The 17,740-nt window shown below is 45.4% G+C and overlaps 1 protein-coding gene across 1 annotated transcript in view; it reads right to left on the bottom strand.

Moving 5' to 3' along the window:
* LOC104506196 (multiple epidermal growth factor-like domains protein 6) overlaps positions 1-17,740 on the bottom strand; it is a 66,984-nt gene that overhangs the window by 29,470 nt on the left and 19,774 nt on the right. Inside the window, 12 exon segments of the mRNA XM_010147070.1 lie at positions 4,158-4,289; positions 5,343-5,468; positions 5,909-6,043; positions 7,059-7,193; positions 7,990-8,015; positions 8,017-8,104; positions 8,466-8,594; positions 10,555-10,686; positions 13,241-13,393; positions 14,341-14,463; positions 15,039-15,161; positions 17,213-17,350. Of these exon segments, the coding sequence (XP_010145372.1) occupies positions 4,158-4,289; positions 5,343-5,468; positions 5,909-6,043; positions 7,059-7,193; positions 7,990-8,015; positions 8,017-8,104; positions 8,466-8,594; positions 10,555-10,686; positions 13,241-13,393; positions 14,341-14,463; positions 15,039-15,161; positions 17,213-17,350 (1,440 nt within the window).

Genomic DNA, 17,740 nt, shown 5'->3' with positions numbered 1-17,740 from the left:
TGCAGAGCGGGGGAGGGAAAGAGCCTGACCTGCAGCAAGAGGCTAGAGGTGCCTCGGGAGCAGAGGAGCTCTCCGGGGAGAGGCAAGGTCTCACCTCCAAGACAGCATAAAACGTTTAGAGAAAAATTGTGGCTGTCATACTCTTGCGCGCACACACACACACACACCCCTATATGATTTTTTTATACATATATATACACACACACTTGAAGTGGAGTAAAAAGCAGGCTGTATAAAACAGAAAACAAACAGAACATTAAGGGTTTCCAGATGTTTTCCCAGTGACAATGGCTTCACTGATTACCTCGCCAGAGAAGATTACAACCAGCTATTTGGCTACCTTCTGTCTGCAGAGATGCTGTTTTGAGAGAGGTCAGGAGTGAAAAGAGAAGTGGAGCTGGCAGCTCTTTCTCTGGGAACTGGTCTTCCCAACTAACTGTCCTTCCATTCCCTCTGTGCCAACAGCAACAAGAGCTCTAAGATCAACTTTGCAGGGCTTTGTCTTAGGTCACCATCGCAGATTAATTGTTTTGACATTTCTGTGTGACATCAGCAGTTAATTCTGCCTACACTACTGAGACTCTGGCAGCTACATTTGTGCTACTGTAAGACTGCTAAACTAATAGATAAAATAATTACCTTATTTAACAACATCAATATAATCAATAATAATAACGACAACAGTAATAGCTGCTTAACTATGCAACTTACTGGCACAAGATGAAGTGGATACCAAATGTTTGCATGGATTTAAAAAGGAAACAGGCACTTTAAGTGGGGAAAAAAAAAATCAAGTTGTATTAAATATAGAGATATTGGTTCTGTCTCAAGAAGCTCCTGAGTGACAAATTGATGAAAGCTGGGGAAACATACCAGGAATTATCTAGATGCCTGGTTTTATCCTCCCAAAGCATCTCCTATTGACCTCTGTTAGACAGATTAGTGGAGATCATGTGCCTCTGGTAAGACCATTGCTCATTTTTGCTGTTAATAAATAGAGGACCCTAAATCTTCCTGATTTTGTTTGTTATGTACATGTGAAACATTTCTATATGCCTGGCCTTAAAAAAAAGATTTATGAAGAAAAAATGCAAACTTGAAACTGGCTAAATAAAGCCGATACGGAAACTTCTATACCACAAGCCAAATACACATCAATCCTATCACTCACACGAGGTCTTAATATTAAAAATAGCTGTTGAGTCCAAAACAAGTCTGAAAATAACTTTTCTGGAATCCAAATTAAGGAAACTCTCTAACCCCGATGAAACACAAGAGCCCTGCAAGGCGCTGGGCAGACTGGAGGAGGGACAGCCTGGAGGTCTTCCTGGAAGGAATTATCAGGAAAACCCATTTCCACTGCTCAGTTTTGCAAATTCCCTGTGTTGACAAAGTGGCAGCTTACTCGATTCGCAGTGCTTCCCAGTGAATCCTGGCTCACAGAAGCAGGAGCCGGTGACCGGATCGCAGCTACCGTCGCTGTTATCGCAGACACACGTGTTTTCACAGCGCTGGCCCCAGCGGCCACTATCGCAGGCTGCAACGTAAGGCAGAATTTGCATTGAGAATCAACTTGGAGCTCGCCGAACAGATCGCTTTACATTGAAATGAGGGAACAGAAAAGATGCAAAATGGCTCCTTAAGATACAGGCGCTCGGGACTAGACTCTCAGCTGCAGCACGGGGCACAAATCAATGGAAATAAATACGATTTTTGCTAATTCATTTCAGCTGAAAGTAGGGGTCCATCAGCAGGTATTATGCCGTCCACATAAAAGTAATCATTCGTAGTCAATCCATATCAATCAATCCACAGTCACAAATGCATAATTTCATGGAAATAAAATACCAGCTGTTGACTCACTTAGCAAAAACCTGCATAACCAGAATAGCTAATGGGTAAAACAAGACAGATTTGTGAGCATCCTCCGTATTTTCCTCAAAACACTGGAAAATGTAACATGGATACAGACAGAAATCTCAATTTTTATTAAAGCAACCTTCATTCTAAAAATCATATTACACTGACATGATTATGACAATGCACCACAGCATCTCCTTCCTTTCTTGTAAGGGTAAGATGAAAGTGCCATTTAGGGCAACAGGAACCTAGTTTTGGGATTGGACATGTGTTTCATGCCTTGTATGCAATACCTGGAAGAGCTGCCTTACCGCAGTGCCTCTGCAAAACAACTTTTCTCATATCTTATCCTGAATAGGAATAAAAGCCATGGTGTCTGAATTCTTTAGACAGCTTAGGGAGTTAAGGAAAGATATCTAAACAACTCTACACATTACCAACTGGTTTGATTTTTAAAATCCGCATATTGATGGAAACTTTAGGTTTTCCAGTTTTCTTCAATATCAAGCCTGAGAAGCCAGGTCCAAAACCTACTGCTGCCAGCACTGGCAATTAATTTATATGGTTTTATGTGTTAAAGACATAGTTTGGAAAGTGGCTTGTATTCTGTTTGCTTTTTGCAATGAATTAAGCAGAAAAGACAGGAAACAGGAAAAGGAAAGAATCAAGCAGGACGGGTTAACATTGATATGGTGCATTCCAAAAAGGGCAAATCTGCACTCTTACACAGCCATCAGTATGGAGAGCGACGCTAAAGTCAACAGAAGGATGCTCTGCTCTTCCAGAGAACAGAACTTCTCCCAGCATTTATATTCATAAGTTAAAAAGTGACCTTAAGACACACGACTGTACATGCCACTCACTTGTTGAATAAATCTCCCCTAAACAAAATGAAAAATTGAGAATTAATATCTTAGAACTAATCTGCGCTGAAAATGAAAAACAAAACTGTCAGTCAAAATGCTGACGGGACAGATGGTATTGGGCAAAGGGATCCATCGTGTTGAAATAAGAGCTTACATCAATACTTTGCGCTCCATCAGCCATCTATTTCAATACTTTGAACCTAGATAATTAAGGATTATAACCACCCAGGCTGTGCAAACCCATAAACACACAATTTCAGAAGCAATAAGATTAGCAAAAAGTATATTAAAAAACTGTAATAGAAGAAGAACAGAGCCGGTTCTTACATCTGCAGTTAAGTTCCCGGGAGACACCGAGTGCCCTGTGGAGCACATACATGTGACTTACGGTGTTTGCAGTCGTGGCCAGTCCAGCCGGGGGAACATGTGCACTCTCCGGTGACGTGGTGACACCGAGCACCGCTGCCACAGCTGCATAACAGCAGGCAATTTTGTCCATAGTAGCCATCAGGGCAGGCTGAAAACAGACACACAGACTATAATTTCACCTAGGTAACAACTCGGGCACAGCCTGATCTATTCAAACAGGACAGCAACAGCTTACTCCCTAGAACATGCATTTGCTGGACCCAGCAATCTGAACAGTAAAATGAAAGAAACAGCTGTGATTTGTTTACTGGGTGTCTGGGGCTGAGGCCGGTAAAGCAGGATTTTTTTTTTGGCTTGAGTGACTTTTGGGTACTTCTGCACATCAGGATCAATTGGTGGAGAAAAGTGTGCTGAGAAAACCTTCAAACACGATTTTGTGACTAACGAAGAGGAAAAAAAACCACACCACCCTGGGGTCTTGCAGGAAGCAGTGCTGACCACGAGACCCTGTCCATACTGCCAGCATGACAGCCATCCCCAAGCAGCCTTTAACACCCAGAGGCTGGGGAAGGAGCCATGCCACGGCAGCACAGCCCAGACGCTTGAGCATATTCTCATGGTCACTGCTTGATCTGCAGAGACAGCACTGATACTGCTCCTTCATCCTCACTTCTGTTTAATCCTAAATTCTATACATCAAGGAGGGTTGCTGCAAACATAGCCCAAGAGTGGTGCCATATGGGCCAACTATTCAGCACCTCTTGCCAAGCAACCAGGGTTACAACGCAAGTATGTGGCTATTACACATTGTGTTTCTGAGTATATATTGCCATAAATTAGGTCTAATGATAACATCAATTTAGAAAGCAGTTTAGCTTGTCATCTGCATTTATCTGTAATCTCCGTCTGGCAAATCCTGTCAAATACAACCTGGGGAATTCCTGAAGCTGAAGGATACTTTATCTTGGATCAGTGTGTCTAACATAACAAGCAGCTCATAAAACAGCAAGAAGGAAGGAATCAAACCGACATTTCATGGAGGAGGCCGACGTGAGGACTTACAAGCAGAGCAGGACGGCCCAGCATAGCCAGGGGGACAGTCGCAGGCTCCCGTTTCTCTGTTGCACTGTCCCCCATTGGCACAGGGCTCACAGCCAGACTGGCAGTCTGGTCCCCACTGCCCCACCGGGCAATCTAGGAATAAAAACACATGAGATGTCCCCAGGACCATTTTCTATTTCAAGACAATTACAAATTTCTGTCGTTACCTTGAAGAATTTAAAAGTAACAGTAAAACTAAGCTTGATATGGGATTGTTTTATTATCTCTCTAGACCTGCAGCACTGTCACTGTAAACGTGAAAGACCCAACATGCCCCTGTACTGCAGCATGCAAGAACACATCTAACGACAGACCCAAAGGCTCTCTGACTTCTGTCATGCCGTATCTGCTGTTTTGGTTTGGTTTCTGATACAGTAACATCGGGAGCATCTGGACATACCTGAAAAGTGAATTACTGCACTCAGCGAAGGAAACTGCAGAGGACAGTAATTGGCAGACAGATGCAGGAGGGCAGGGCTGCTGTTGGATTTTTGCTAGGCTGAGCCAGGGAGAGGATGGTCACCCAGACCAGAGGAATGTGAGGTGGAGCCCAGGTCTCCACTCAGCTCCACCTCCTTCACCAGGTTCCTGCTCTGTGAGGCCCTGAGCCACCCACCCCCCAGGTCCACGCTCCTCAGGCCTGCAATAGCCAGAGCTCTGCAAGTGTAAGAGAGGCATCCGATGGCTCCTTCCCTTTACCTTAATTACCCACAGTCATGCTCTTCTCTTGAATTCCTTCCTATGCTCCAGGTCCTTCACTCGCTGGTTCCACAATAGCTGTCTTTGGCCAAGGCCCTTCAGCAGCTCCCGAGGCACACTGTGTGTGTATGACAGCACGGCCCCAGGCTCAGCTTTGGGACTCAGAGCTGCTGCAATGCCCAAATATCTCTGCCCACCTTGCTCAGAATCAGCCCAGCACACAAATCACTAGAGAGAGATGTCAGGGTAACTGAATCACACTCCCTCCTTTACGGGTGATCCCCTGTGGTGGATGTCATAAGTTCTGCACCAAGACTTATCCATTACCTGTTCTGCAAATGAAGTGTATTGCATTGCAGCAGTTTTGGTGGAAAGCAGAGTAACTCCACTTCTTATGGTGTCTGCCAAAGCAAGGCACTCGCTACCCCAGCCCAACGTCTAACACACCTTGCTTGCACGTAGCGCCAGTCTTCCCAGCTGGACAAACACACTGTCCCGTCTTCGGGTCGCATGGTGCTTCTCCACAGCTGCACTTCTGCCCGCAGTTCACCCCAAAGCTCCCAGCCCCACAAGCTGGTCAAAGAAACCCAAAGGCATGGTTAATGCAAGGAAGCATTCTGAAGACATTAGAAGGCAGCACCAGCAGCAATTTTCAGCTGAGCAGTGCTGGTTCCAAGTGATCTGTGTTAGCATCAGTGTCCTGGTGACCAGTGGTCTGTAATTAACTGCAACAGAGCTCCAGAAAAGCTGTGCCTGAAGCTGTAAAAGGAACTACAGTTACCTGGACAAACATTAGTAACTAGCCTCAGCTCTGTGCCTCGATCTCTGCAAGCAGAGTGACACAGCATTTCCCAGGCTCCAAATACCAGTTTGGCTTCAGTGGGGAGCTGCCAACTTGTATTAACCACAAGTGTACCCTTTTATTTGCAACTTCTATATCTGAACTTAAGTTTCCTGGCTAAGCTTTCCCATCCAAAGTGTACCTCCCAGGGAAACATGCAGAGAGTACCTACGTAAATTGCATTTTTCTCCATGAAATCCAGGTGGACATGGATGCTTGCAGACTCCCACCTCATGATCACACGGAACACCAGTAGGACAGTTGCACCTCAGTTTGCAACCGGCCCCGTAAAAGCCAGGCGTGCACTCTGGAAAATGTAAGAAGACGCGGAACATGTGTAAGAAAACGGAGGAGTTAAGAAAACTGAACAAAAGTCAGAAAATAATTTGGCAGAAACTTGCAGGAAATGTATTATAATGTACATTTTAGAGGTGCTGATAACCAAGTGTGAATACTTATTAAACACTTGCATGGCCATTTCAAAGAGGTTGCTGCTTAAATACAACCCAGAAACAGAATGGCAGAATACTTTAGGATATATTCAATTACAGCCATTACAGAATTACTCTTCTTATCTGTCTGTACCTTCTGCTGCTCTCTGCCTTGGTGCAAAGCCAGTGCTGGGCGAGGGATGCTCTCCCCCAGAACTAAGCACATCACCAAGAATGCTAAAGATATTAAATATCGTCACTATTATTCTCCACCAAACCCCCCAGAACTAGTGTCATAAATCCGACACGTTCCTGCCTGCCCAGGGAGGAATCTGAAGGGAGAATCTTTATTGCATTACTCCATTACTGTCTGGAGAGGGCTACTGAGACATGCAAACATGAATGTGGAATACAATTCTCTTTGAACTACCCCCAAAAACTACAAAGCGTAAGTTGAATTCAAAGACCTGTGAATCTGAAGGAAAAGCATCATCACTGAAACCATTTACAAATAACCCTGCCGCCACAAAACACAGGTTTTTGCCATGTATTTACTGTCTGCGTGGAGAAAAGGAAAGACCAAAAGTGAAAATTCCCACAATCTTCATTATTTAGGGTTGTATTAGAATTTGGTTTTTAGGTTTCTGTTGTCATTCGATCAGGCTAAAACTCCTGCATTCTTAAGCTGTATTCCCTTTGATGTCCCTCAAAGCCCTGGGATATCAGGCACTCACAGAGTTTGCTGTATGAAAAACCACAGACAAAATAATTAGTAGAAAATGAATACATTAGTGGCAGCAGCAGCCAAACAAAGCAAGTGGAAGGAAGAATGAGAAATAATTCTAGGACAAAGGAATAAGCAGACATAGGGAATTTGGCTTCCTATTGTACCTTTCTGACACTTCCTGCCGTGATAACCAGGCTTGCAGGTGCAAGTCCCGTTCCTCGCGCTGCATTCCAGCGTGTGCTCTTTCACGCACTGACACTCCTCCGAGCAACCAGCTCCGAAGGCCCACCTGGGACAGGCTGCAGCCAGATGAAAAGGAATTAGCTCTGTAATTATGCATGAGTTATTTGAAATTGCACGCCGCTGCAGAATGCAACTGCTGCAAAAAAGCAAAACGTTCTTTTACTTTCAGCAAATACATCCACATTCCTATGACAGTGCCTATTAATGTGTGGGTGTGTAAAATATAGTTTACATCATTCCTATATTAAGTAATTCATTTCATTTCAAGCAATATGTGGTGAATGAACGAACTAGAAATGTTTCAAAGCAAACTTAACTAAGTTTCTGATTGAAAAAATATTTGAATACACTCCAAAACTTTCATAAAAAAAGGCAATCACATAACTAATTTGCAATCTTGCACAAATTTTACAAACAAAACCTCTAAGCGCAAAGACCATTTATTCTGTAACATTTTTGTTTGGATTTTTTTGATTCCCATTTAGCATTTCACCCTCATCCTGCCTCAGCCAGCCCTGCTCCTCAGCTCCCACTCCAACCGTATCAGCAGCCACTAACTAGCTCCAACCAGACTTTAAGCTCATCAACACCACTAACATTAACCTGCCCATCCCCACCCAACCCCACCTATGGTCCTCACCTTTGTGCATTAGTAAATCTCAGTCCTTAGGCCAAAGATTAATGAAGCTTCTGAGGTTTCCTGGCATGTGTGAAAAGTCCTGTCCCCCGGCTACTCCCAGCTCGTCGCAGAACCCAAAGCCTTGCTCATTTTGTACGTGATGTGGAATCTTTTAAGACCGTTACGATGTGCATGTGTTAAACAAACAGATCCCAAAAGTTATGGGGACTTACTAAGGTGGCAGAAGCGTCCGTAGAGCGCAGGCTCCGTAGAGTCTGTGGCAATAGCCGCCGTTGGCACAGTTGCATGGTTTGTTACAGTTCTTCCCAAAGCGGCCTTTCGGGCAACCTTTGAGTGCAGGAACACAACAAGGCATCAGCTGGTTGGCGTTACAATACGAACACCAAATCAACTCTCTTTCAGCTGGCACTACAGAAAAGACCGCATCGACTTTGTCGCTGACCTGGGGCTCCTTACAGCCCATCCTCACAAGGCACTTGCTTTCTCTCACCCTTTATCTCGTCTATTATTTAAACAGAAGTCCCTGCAAGGCGAGCCGCAGGGTCACAGCACGTCTTGCACCATGGAGACCATCCTCATTCGGGCCCCTAAGATTTACCACGCACAATGACATCCAGAGAGAAACAAGGGGCAAGAACCGGTGAGGTCTTGGCACGCGCTAGCCCCAGCAAGACAAGTGGAGCCCTACCGTCTTCACAGAGCCTGCCGTGCACGCCGGGCGGGCAGCGGCACTGCCCCGTGACGGGGTCGCAGGAGCCTCCGTTCTGGCACTTGCAAACGCTGGCACAGCCTCTGCCGTACGTTCCCGAGGGACAAGCTGTGGAGAAAGCAGGGAAGATAAATGGGGCAAGACATCCTTTCCCTCTGCTAGAAATGAAGTGGTAGATGACGTATCCAAATTCTTCCCGACATACGCTACCCTCCCCGCAATGCAGGGGCCTCAAAAAAACTTGCTTATAAAGTACAAAGCTTCCAAGTCACAGCACAGTTTTGAATATTTGGAGATAAATATTTTAAACATCATTTTTTCCCCCTGCTCAAATACTATTATAAAAATAACACTGTGTTTTTCTAACACAGTCTCTGAAATTCCCCAGATGACGATGGCAGAAATGGATCCACAGCAGTGTGGGATTCCCTCCTAGAGCCCTCATCGCTCCAGCGCAGAGCACACTGTGATACGAATCCTTGCTCCCCCGCTTGCAGCCTGAGCTAGCTGAGTAGAACAGTTGCTGGAGTCATCTGACTTCACTGACATTTTATCGATGTACATTAAGAAACTTGGCATTTCACATCAATTTCTATTTGGTTTCTTTCATGCATTATTACGGAGATTTAGTTCCATTTTTTTTTCATCTGTTCAGCTTACCCTAAACCCAGGAACTATGCTGTATATTAAGAAAGTGAGAGTAAAGAGTGAAAGCAATCACAAATGGCTAATTCATACAGACTATATGCTGTATTTCTCATTGTCAACGCCTACTTCATCGGACCACAAGTTTGGTTCAATAATGCAGTCCCATTAAATTCCAGAAGCAAATTCCATCAGAGTACATGTATGGATACCTACTGTAAATATAGAGCAAGAATAATGTTATTATTTATGAAGTGAACTAAAGAATTCGTATCCTGTCTTCAAATTTTTACAGTCTATCCTGAGCTACTAGAGTGCCATGAAGAGAAGTACGAATACCCTAACCTGACAGCTTGAACTGTCTTAGGTGGACTAGAACTGATCATATTAATCCTCTTCATTCCTATTCTCTCAGCCATCCCCAGTGTTCATAAACCAAACCCATGATCAGTCTCCCAGAATAACTACATGCAGACTGTTGGTTTCAATCATTTGCTGTTTTCTCTATTTTTCTGTCCTTTTGATGATGCTACAAAAACAATCTTGGTGGCGATTAACATGAAGACTGCTGTCTACGATGCTAAATAATAATGCATCACCTCCATCTTGTCAGGGACAGTGCAGACTTTCAGAGCATGATGAGCTGTACACCATGAAAAAGAGGGACCCATCTCAAACATGCAGGAGACCTGCTGTGTGAAGTCCCAGACATGTTTTGCCAAACTGCAGAGGAAGAACGGCATGTGGTACATCAAGAAACTGCCACTCTATCTTTCCAGTTGGCTTTGACACACATTTCTGAACCAGAAAGGTCTTCTGCCAGGAGGTAGGAACCTGGAGAATAAAACGCTATTACAAAGGGCATTGGCCAATTTTGTAAGACAATTCTGAAAAATGCAATTTTTGACATTAACCATCCCAAGAAAACGATGCTAATTAGAAATAAACCAAGCCTAAGCACAAAGAAAGCAAACAAAAAACAAAAAGGCACCATCTTGGGATGCTATAATGGAAAAATCAAGTTGAGCATACGTGTCCACGCAGATTATCACACTACCTGCTGAGACAGGCTTCTGAAAGTTAGCAAGGCAAGTTGTGGAACAAAGCACGGCAGGCAAACCTTGGCAGTCTTCAGCAGCAGAGTGAACAGGAATGAACACCACCAATACTCAGGAGGGGTACTGTACTGCTCTGGAAGCAGAGACCTCACTGTTTGAGGGTTCACGTTGTGTACCGCATCATCCCTTACAATTTCTAATTATGGTGCTATATTATAACAACATTTTTACCTGCTTATGAGGCAGTTCTGCTCCTTAGAGAGCTTTACAGCTTAAAAGCACAACAGGTTATTCCTCTTTCCTACCCATCTGCAGTGCCCCAGCACTAGGGCAAAGCCCCCACCTTTCGAAGGCGCTGTACTCACTTTCGTTACAGACGATGCCGGTCCACCCAGGTGAGCAAACACAGCCACTGCGTTCACCGTTACACCTGCCTCCGTTCAGACAATCCGCACAGCTCAAGCTACAGTCACTGCCGAAAGTGTTATCGAGGCAAACTGAAATGACAAAACACAGGAGGCTTAGCGAGCCTCCAGACAAAATACGCCCACCAGCCCTTACCTAGCGTTCCAGATGCACAAGTGCAAAGGGGACCCGGCACAACACTGAGTCTGAGAGAACATTCATGTTGTCAGCGTTAACGCTGGTAGCACTGTAAGTATCACTGTTATCCCCAAAGACAGTCCCAAGTGGAGACTCCCAAATTTCTCTTCAAATTGTAAAGTCTCAATAAAAGGAAAGCTGGGACTTTAGCTGGAATTTACTCCCTTAAATGCTGTAATTCCCCAAAGAGCACTTGAGTCTATTTTTTAAGAGCAAATATTTTGCCTTCAGAAAAAATGAATTTGTACCTAATGCTTGATAATACTGTATATAGTTACAGGTATTTCTTGGGAGAGAATCTCCTTTTCTCCTTGCTAGGCTCTGCTTTTTGTTCTTCTGCAGTAGGTGGACGTTGTGCTATTTAACCACAGTCAAGCGGTATTTTTAACAGCATAGTTCAAGTGTTATTCTAGGAAAACAAAGCATATGACACATTCATGACATCCTCTTTTCTTCATGGATATGAAGAAAAATGGTTAGTCTATATAGAAAAATGAAAACACGGCAAAATGCTTTCCCCCCTCATGTTCCCCACCCTCCTTTTCTCCCTTACACCCAAGTACAAGCGCAGACACCTGCACCCTCGTGTTCTCTCTTTGTGGGGTCTATTGAGAAAGGCACAGAACATCAATGTTACCCTCTGCTAAAATATCTCGGTGACATTAAGATCTTATCGCCACAGTCAGTTTATTGCCTTCGAGGCTTTACGGCTGTGGCTGAAGGCTTTCTGGAAGGGGATTTTTGAACACACCTGAAAGCGAGCTGACAGATTATTGCAGCTAACAGGAAGTCAGCAGGCTGGTTGCTTTTCACCAGCAATTTTCAATGTGAGGCCAGATTTCCTCTAGGTCTCAGCACCCAACTGTTCCTTTTTCTGGAGCTGAACAAATGCCCAAGCTCTCAGAGACACTCAGAATTCCAGTGCTCCCACTTGGAACAGGTTACAAATTCAGGCTTCAGGAAAAGAATACAAATCACCATTGAAAACATCATGTTTCTACATTAAAAAGTCATTCAATCTACAGAAAAAAGTATTAACACAAGCCTGTTTAAAGCCGTACTTTTATGATATAGATAGCAGCACAAAAATATATCTGAAAGTATAAGGAATACATTAATATTTGAGGAGTAAAAGAATTTACTAAACCACTGAATGTTTCATTTCTCCATTACGTTTTCCTACAAAGTGTAACATGCTGCAAAGCCTCAGCTTTAGAAAAAGTGCAGATGCTCAGCTATGACTGATAACACCCAAATTCATGTGGCTAAACATAAATAAAAGATGCAATAACTGGTCAATAAATATTTGATTGTGGTTTCTAGGCCTGATAATTTTGCCTGTGGTTATCTCATTTATCAGTTTCCCAATTGGTTATCAGTGGCGTTGAGTCCGTCTGGATGCTATGCGATTTGGGAGGTCTTAACAGTTCTGTTCATCTAAATAAGTTAATTTTTTATTAAAGCCAAGACCAGTTCCTGATTTTTGCCTGTAGGGCACATCCCTCAGATGAGTAATTAGAGCTCAAAAAAAAAAAAAAAACACACGATATACATAACAAAAATAAGAGATCTCATTCCCCCTGATGACCCACCAGCACGTACTGTGCTCATCAGGTAGAAAGCACAGAGTATCAGCTCATGATCCTCCTTCTGCGGTGAAGTTCCCACCCTCGGGTGGAAAAGCTCATGTCATGCAAACTCCATGCGGGATGCAAAACTGCTTGGCACCCACTCCTGTGGCTGGGTGTACTCCTGAGCTGTTGGCCACCAGCTGTGCCAAGCCCTTGGCCAGTCTGAGCTCTGCGTGGACTGGTCTGTGCTTTTCCTGGAGAACATGCCCAAAGCAGCAAAAGGGACCTGACTCTCCAGAGGGCTGTTTTATCCACAACGAACGCATAGATCTTAAGCAAAAATCCCTGCAATCTTGATATAAGGGCTTGTAAACACACACATGTTCCCACATCCCCCTTTCCTAGCCCTAGGAGAATGGGAGCATTTCCCAAGGGCTTGTGCTCAGTAGAGCAGCTTTGGTGGGGTTTGTGCACTGCAGTAACCCACACAATCCTCTCACCCCCAGGATGAACAGGCTCCCTGTTGTCTCCAGGGATCTGTGCAGACACCTTGTTTGCCCAAGAAGCCTCCCAACCCTTTCTTGCTCTGCTGCTCACTTTGCCCATGCCTCCCTCCACATCCCTCCCCTCTGCACCCAGGCACCAGCAGCCGTTACTTGGGAGCCCCCTGTTCTCCAAACATGTCCCGCTTGGCAAGGGACACGTGGCAGTGCCTCCTCCCTGCTGGCACAGGGGACAGGCAGGAATCCTCACCCCTCCTCTGCCCCTCCTGAGGGCTGAAGCCTGTCCAGCCCAGCATCCCTTTTGCACCGAATCCTCTTTCCAAGACTACTCCCCAGTTTGCCAAGAGGGCTAGAAGGGACGCTCGTGCACTCACCGACCCTGTGCATCAGCGTGAGCTCTCCTCGGGGGTCTTCATCCTCGTAGAGGGCACCGAGCGCGTAGCGAAGGAGCTGGGGGGGACCTCTGAACTGCAGCCCTGGCGCCCCGGCGAACCCCGCTGCCTCCTCGGCATCCGCCTCCTCCCCACCTAGGGCTGACACACACGCATGCCATCAGGACTGGCCCCGGGTCTTCCTCCACACCACTTTCCTCTCATTTACACCTTTTTTATTAGTATGCTGGTCAATTTTCCAGCTACACCCCTGTGCCGTCAGCACAGCAACCTCAGCCGATGCATTTTCTCATCTGTATTTCTAAATAGAGTTTCTGCTATCCAAAAAAAGAGCAAAGGAGGGAAAAAAAAAAAATCTTTCCATTTCCTTTCTTCTGGAAATAAACTCTAGTCCTGTAGAGTCCAAAAAAAAAAATTAAATGAGGAGCTTAATTTTTCTCATTTGAGGTTTGAGATTATTTTTAGTTAATGAAGGTCATTAGCTCATTCTGGAGATGACAAATGCAGAGTGAGGCTGGCTGTCCAATTTATTTTCAGGAAAATAAAAAAAAAACCTGAGTCTTAAAATGATGGGAAGTCAGTTGGCTTTCTTTTTTGGAATTAGTTAGAACATCACACTCTGCCCAAGGTTTAGCAGGTGCTAAACTTGGTTATAAAATTCAGTTGCTAGGCTAAACACTGTACTGGTTACGCTGGCAGAAACCCAGAATCACACCCCTGACTTTAATGGAAAACTTGCCTTAGTTCATCAAAGCAGAGTCTGGCTACCTTTTTCCACAGGATGTTAAACTTCATCGAACAGTGTAAGAAAATTGTCAAAATAGCATTTATTTCTAAAACATGAGGTTTCGGTTTTCAAATATGTGCAGGGGGTGTACGTGTTCATCTCCCATTAATCTCTGGCAAAAACTTGAGGATAAACTTGGGATCCACGTGCTGTGCATAGCTTTATCCTGGCCACACTCAGAGATGGCTCAAGCTGGACTCCCAAAAACCCAGGATATGTGAAAATCTCAGTTGAATAAACATTTTAAATCAGTGGGAATTACTTGAATGGCCATGAAAATGTAAAAACAACTTACCGATGCAGGACCATCTGTTAACACCAAGCCTGTAACCCTCCTTACATGCACATTCGTACGACCCCAGAGAATTAACACAGAAATGGTCGCAGTTGCCATTATCAGCACGACATTCATCCACATCTAGAAAACACAGATACAAGTGCTGATCAGGCACAAGTATCTCTGCTTGGAGAGTGCACCCTGTGCCTGGCTGCATCTGAAAAATTATTCTGCACAGAGGAAAACTTGATTTTCTTAGTATTCTGGAGCTCTCCCTTTCTCCCTAGCACTGGAGATATTAAAACATTTCAGGGCAACATGGAATATATTATTTCACCTGTTTTTGTCTCAAGTGAAAACAACTGCTTTAAGCTGTTAAGCTCAGCTGATCCTTTCGTTATTTTGAGGGCTCTCCTTTTGTAGAAGTAGTCTTTAACACACATCAACATACAGTGTCCACAGAGAGAGAAGTTCCTCTCCGCTGGCTTGTCTCCCACAGCCCCACTTCTCCATGCTGGATGCCAGGTTATTACCATATTCCAGTCTCACAAAGTGGACATTACACATCTGTAAAACCTTATCAGCAAAGCTGGCATACGGTCACTGATTCCCTTATTACAGAAATGCCCACAAAGCCCTGGGATGAGCTTTGACAGCATTCCTTCTTCCCGCTGTTGTGCTTAGTTAGATCGAGCCACCGGTGTCCAAGGACTTACCGTCGCAGGCGCAGCCGTCGGCATTCAGCTGGAACCCCGCTTTGCAGGCACACTCGTAGCTGCCCACGTAGTTGATGCAGAATTGGGAGCAGCAGGACTCTCCGGTCTCACACTCGTCCACCTCTGCAAGGAAGGAGCAGCTCGTTCGTCCCGTGGACACAGTCTGAGCTGCTGCCACAGTTTTGCTTGGTAAGTGCTGTGCTTTTCAGCACATGTCTTTCTGTCTTCCTTCATCTACATAAAACACTGCCTGAATCCTGACAGCAGCTGCTTTCTACCTCCTCACACAGCAGCCAATACCCTCCATGTCCAGGGAGAGGCATCTCTTCTGCAAGCCTTAGGTGTCACAAGGTGACTGACACAACAGACAACAACGAGGGCTCACCAGCCCACAAATACCATCTATTTAACATCTACATTAAGCAATTGCACTTTTGTACGTTTAGTCTTTTTAAAAGCAAACTAACAGTGAAACAACGCTCTGGTCCAACACCACATTTGCTGGACTTCAGCAGCCTGTTGGGTGCAACTGTAGTTTTTGATAACTCATTGCCCATTGCCTTATCCTGCCCTGTGTCCATCTGGAAATTGGCATTGACGACACTGCTGTTCTCGTGATTAGAGATGAGAATTGAGCTGTTATCTGTTCACTGCAGCCTCCCAACTGATCTCAGCCCTTGCAGCCTGCTGAGCAGGTCAGCGGCCATTCAAGGGCCACCTTGTCAATGCTGAGTCTGCAAAACGCATGGTGAATGTTACCCAGATGAGCAGCCGCAGATGGGAAAGGTCAGTGTCTCAATTAACCTTGGAAGGAGTACCAACATTATTAGGAAACACTGACAGGAGAAAGAGGAGAAAGAAAATGTAATTAATCAATTGAGGTGAGGAAGTCAGCATGAAAATGATTAATGCAGGTTATTTGAACACGGAGTATTTTCCAGAAATGTCACAAGCTGAGCTCCTCTGCAGTATGTCAGACGATGCCTGGCTCTGGGGTCTAGCAACAGGCCCTTATCTGTGTAGGAATGCAAATATGCATTCAACAAAAAAGAGATTTTTGCTGTTAAGAGCAGCTTTTCACTTCCTCCGCCTTGCCAAACCCTTCCCCTCTGCTCTCCCTTCCCTCACTGTGGCCAGAGCAACTGGTTCCCTCTGAAGTCTCCATCGGCAGGTCACCGAGCTGGGCTGTGGGCAGGAGGCAGCTCTGCCTCCTCTCATCCACACACAACAGCGTAACCCATCGCACCCCCAGAGACCCTGGGTCCAAATCTGCCTCCCTCCCCTTCTTTGCTTTGGGTTTTAAGCTCCAGCGTCAACCACCCCCGCAGACCTTGGTGCTCCCCTCCTCCTTCCTCTCGCCTGCACTTAGCTTTTTTTGTTGTAGGACTCTTCTCATCTGTAATGCCTCTCACATTCACCAGAGCTCTCATACTGCTCCGTGATGCCTGCTCTTTCCCCCCGCCCCTTCTTGGCTATTCTTTAAAATTTTAATGGCACAGTGACAGCGAGCCTAAAGCAGAATGAGATACAGTCTGCATAGCAAAAGCCGTAAACAAAAAAAGTCACATCGTAAAAATCACATAAAACATGAAGGAATTTTTAAGCTCTTCTCTTGAAATAAAAACAAATCTAACTGTATTGCTTTCACTTCCTAAGTGAGACTTCTCACAGCCAGAAGTACAATCTCATCACTGAGCGAGGCGGTTGGAAATAAAGCAACTTCCATAACACCAAGTGGAGTTTGTGCATGAAGCACCTCAGAACAGCAGTGCCACCGCTCCCAGCAGAGCCGTCCCTGTTCCCAGCTGCCAGCAGAGGACGGGAAGGAAAAGCATTCCGCCAAGCGATGCTCGGGCTGGACACAGAGACACACCACCACAACCGGTGATGCACCAAAGTGTCGTCTTCCATCTGGGAGGCAGAACTCCTTCCCTTGTGAATTAATAATAAACATGCAGAGAGAGGTAAGCTGGAGCAGCGGCTGAGGAAGCACCAGAGAATGGGATTAATTAAAACTTGTAAGAGAAGGACAGGCGATGGGAAGGCATTTCCTTGAGCGACAGCTCTCCCGCAGGCTGCCCTTGCAGAGAGGCTCCCCCCCCCCCCCCCCCCCCAGACGCAGGTGGCCGCGCCCCCCCTCCCCCCGCCGAGACGCAGCATTCACCGTGAATTACCTGCGCACGTTTTGCCATCCAAATCGAGGCGGTAGCCGTCCTCGCAGGAGCAGCGCGGCCCTGCAGTCGTGTGCTCGCAGTGATGAGAGCAGCCGCCGTTGTTGTCTTGGCAGCTATCGACAATTTCCATTTCGATGCCTTGCGGAGAAATAAATCAAAAGGATGTTAAAAAGCGAGCGTGGGGGAGAGTCACTGGAGAATAAGCCTTCCATAAAAAGGCATCCATAAGCTGACTGCTGTAGCAGGGAATAGCAACTCAGCTCCCACACACCCCCCAAGACAACCATGTTTTGGAGTCACTGAACTCCAGGTATTTGTCTCCTTGTGTCATAACAATGGATGCTCTCAGTAACATCAAGCTGGCTCACTGTTTCAGCAGTCTGCCTGCTACGGGAGCCGTCTGCATTTCCTGAGATTTATGCTTTGTTTGAGTGATCCCAGCTCTTGTCCCAGAGGAGAAAAGGAACCCATGTGAGGAACCCAGGTGGTTCATCTCAGGCTGCTTATGTCTCCCAAAAAGCAGCTTTC

This window comes from Eurypyga helias, unplaced genomic scaffold (assembly GCF_000690775.1).
Source record: "Eurypyga helias isolate BGI_N326 unplaced genomic scaffold, ASM69077v1 scaffold1012, whole genome shotgun sequence".
Lineage (NCBI taxonomy): Eukaryota > Metazoa > Chordata > Aves > Eurypygiformes > Eurypygidae > Eurypyga > Eurypyga helias.
This window is presented reverse-complemented; position numbering and strand designations above follow the sequence as displayed.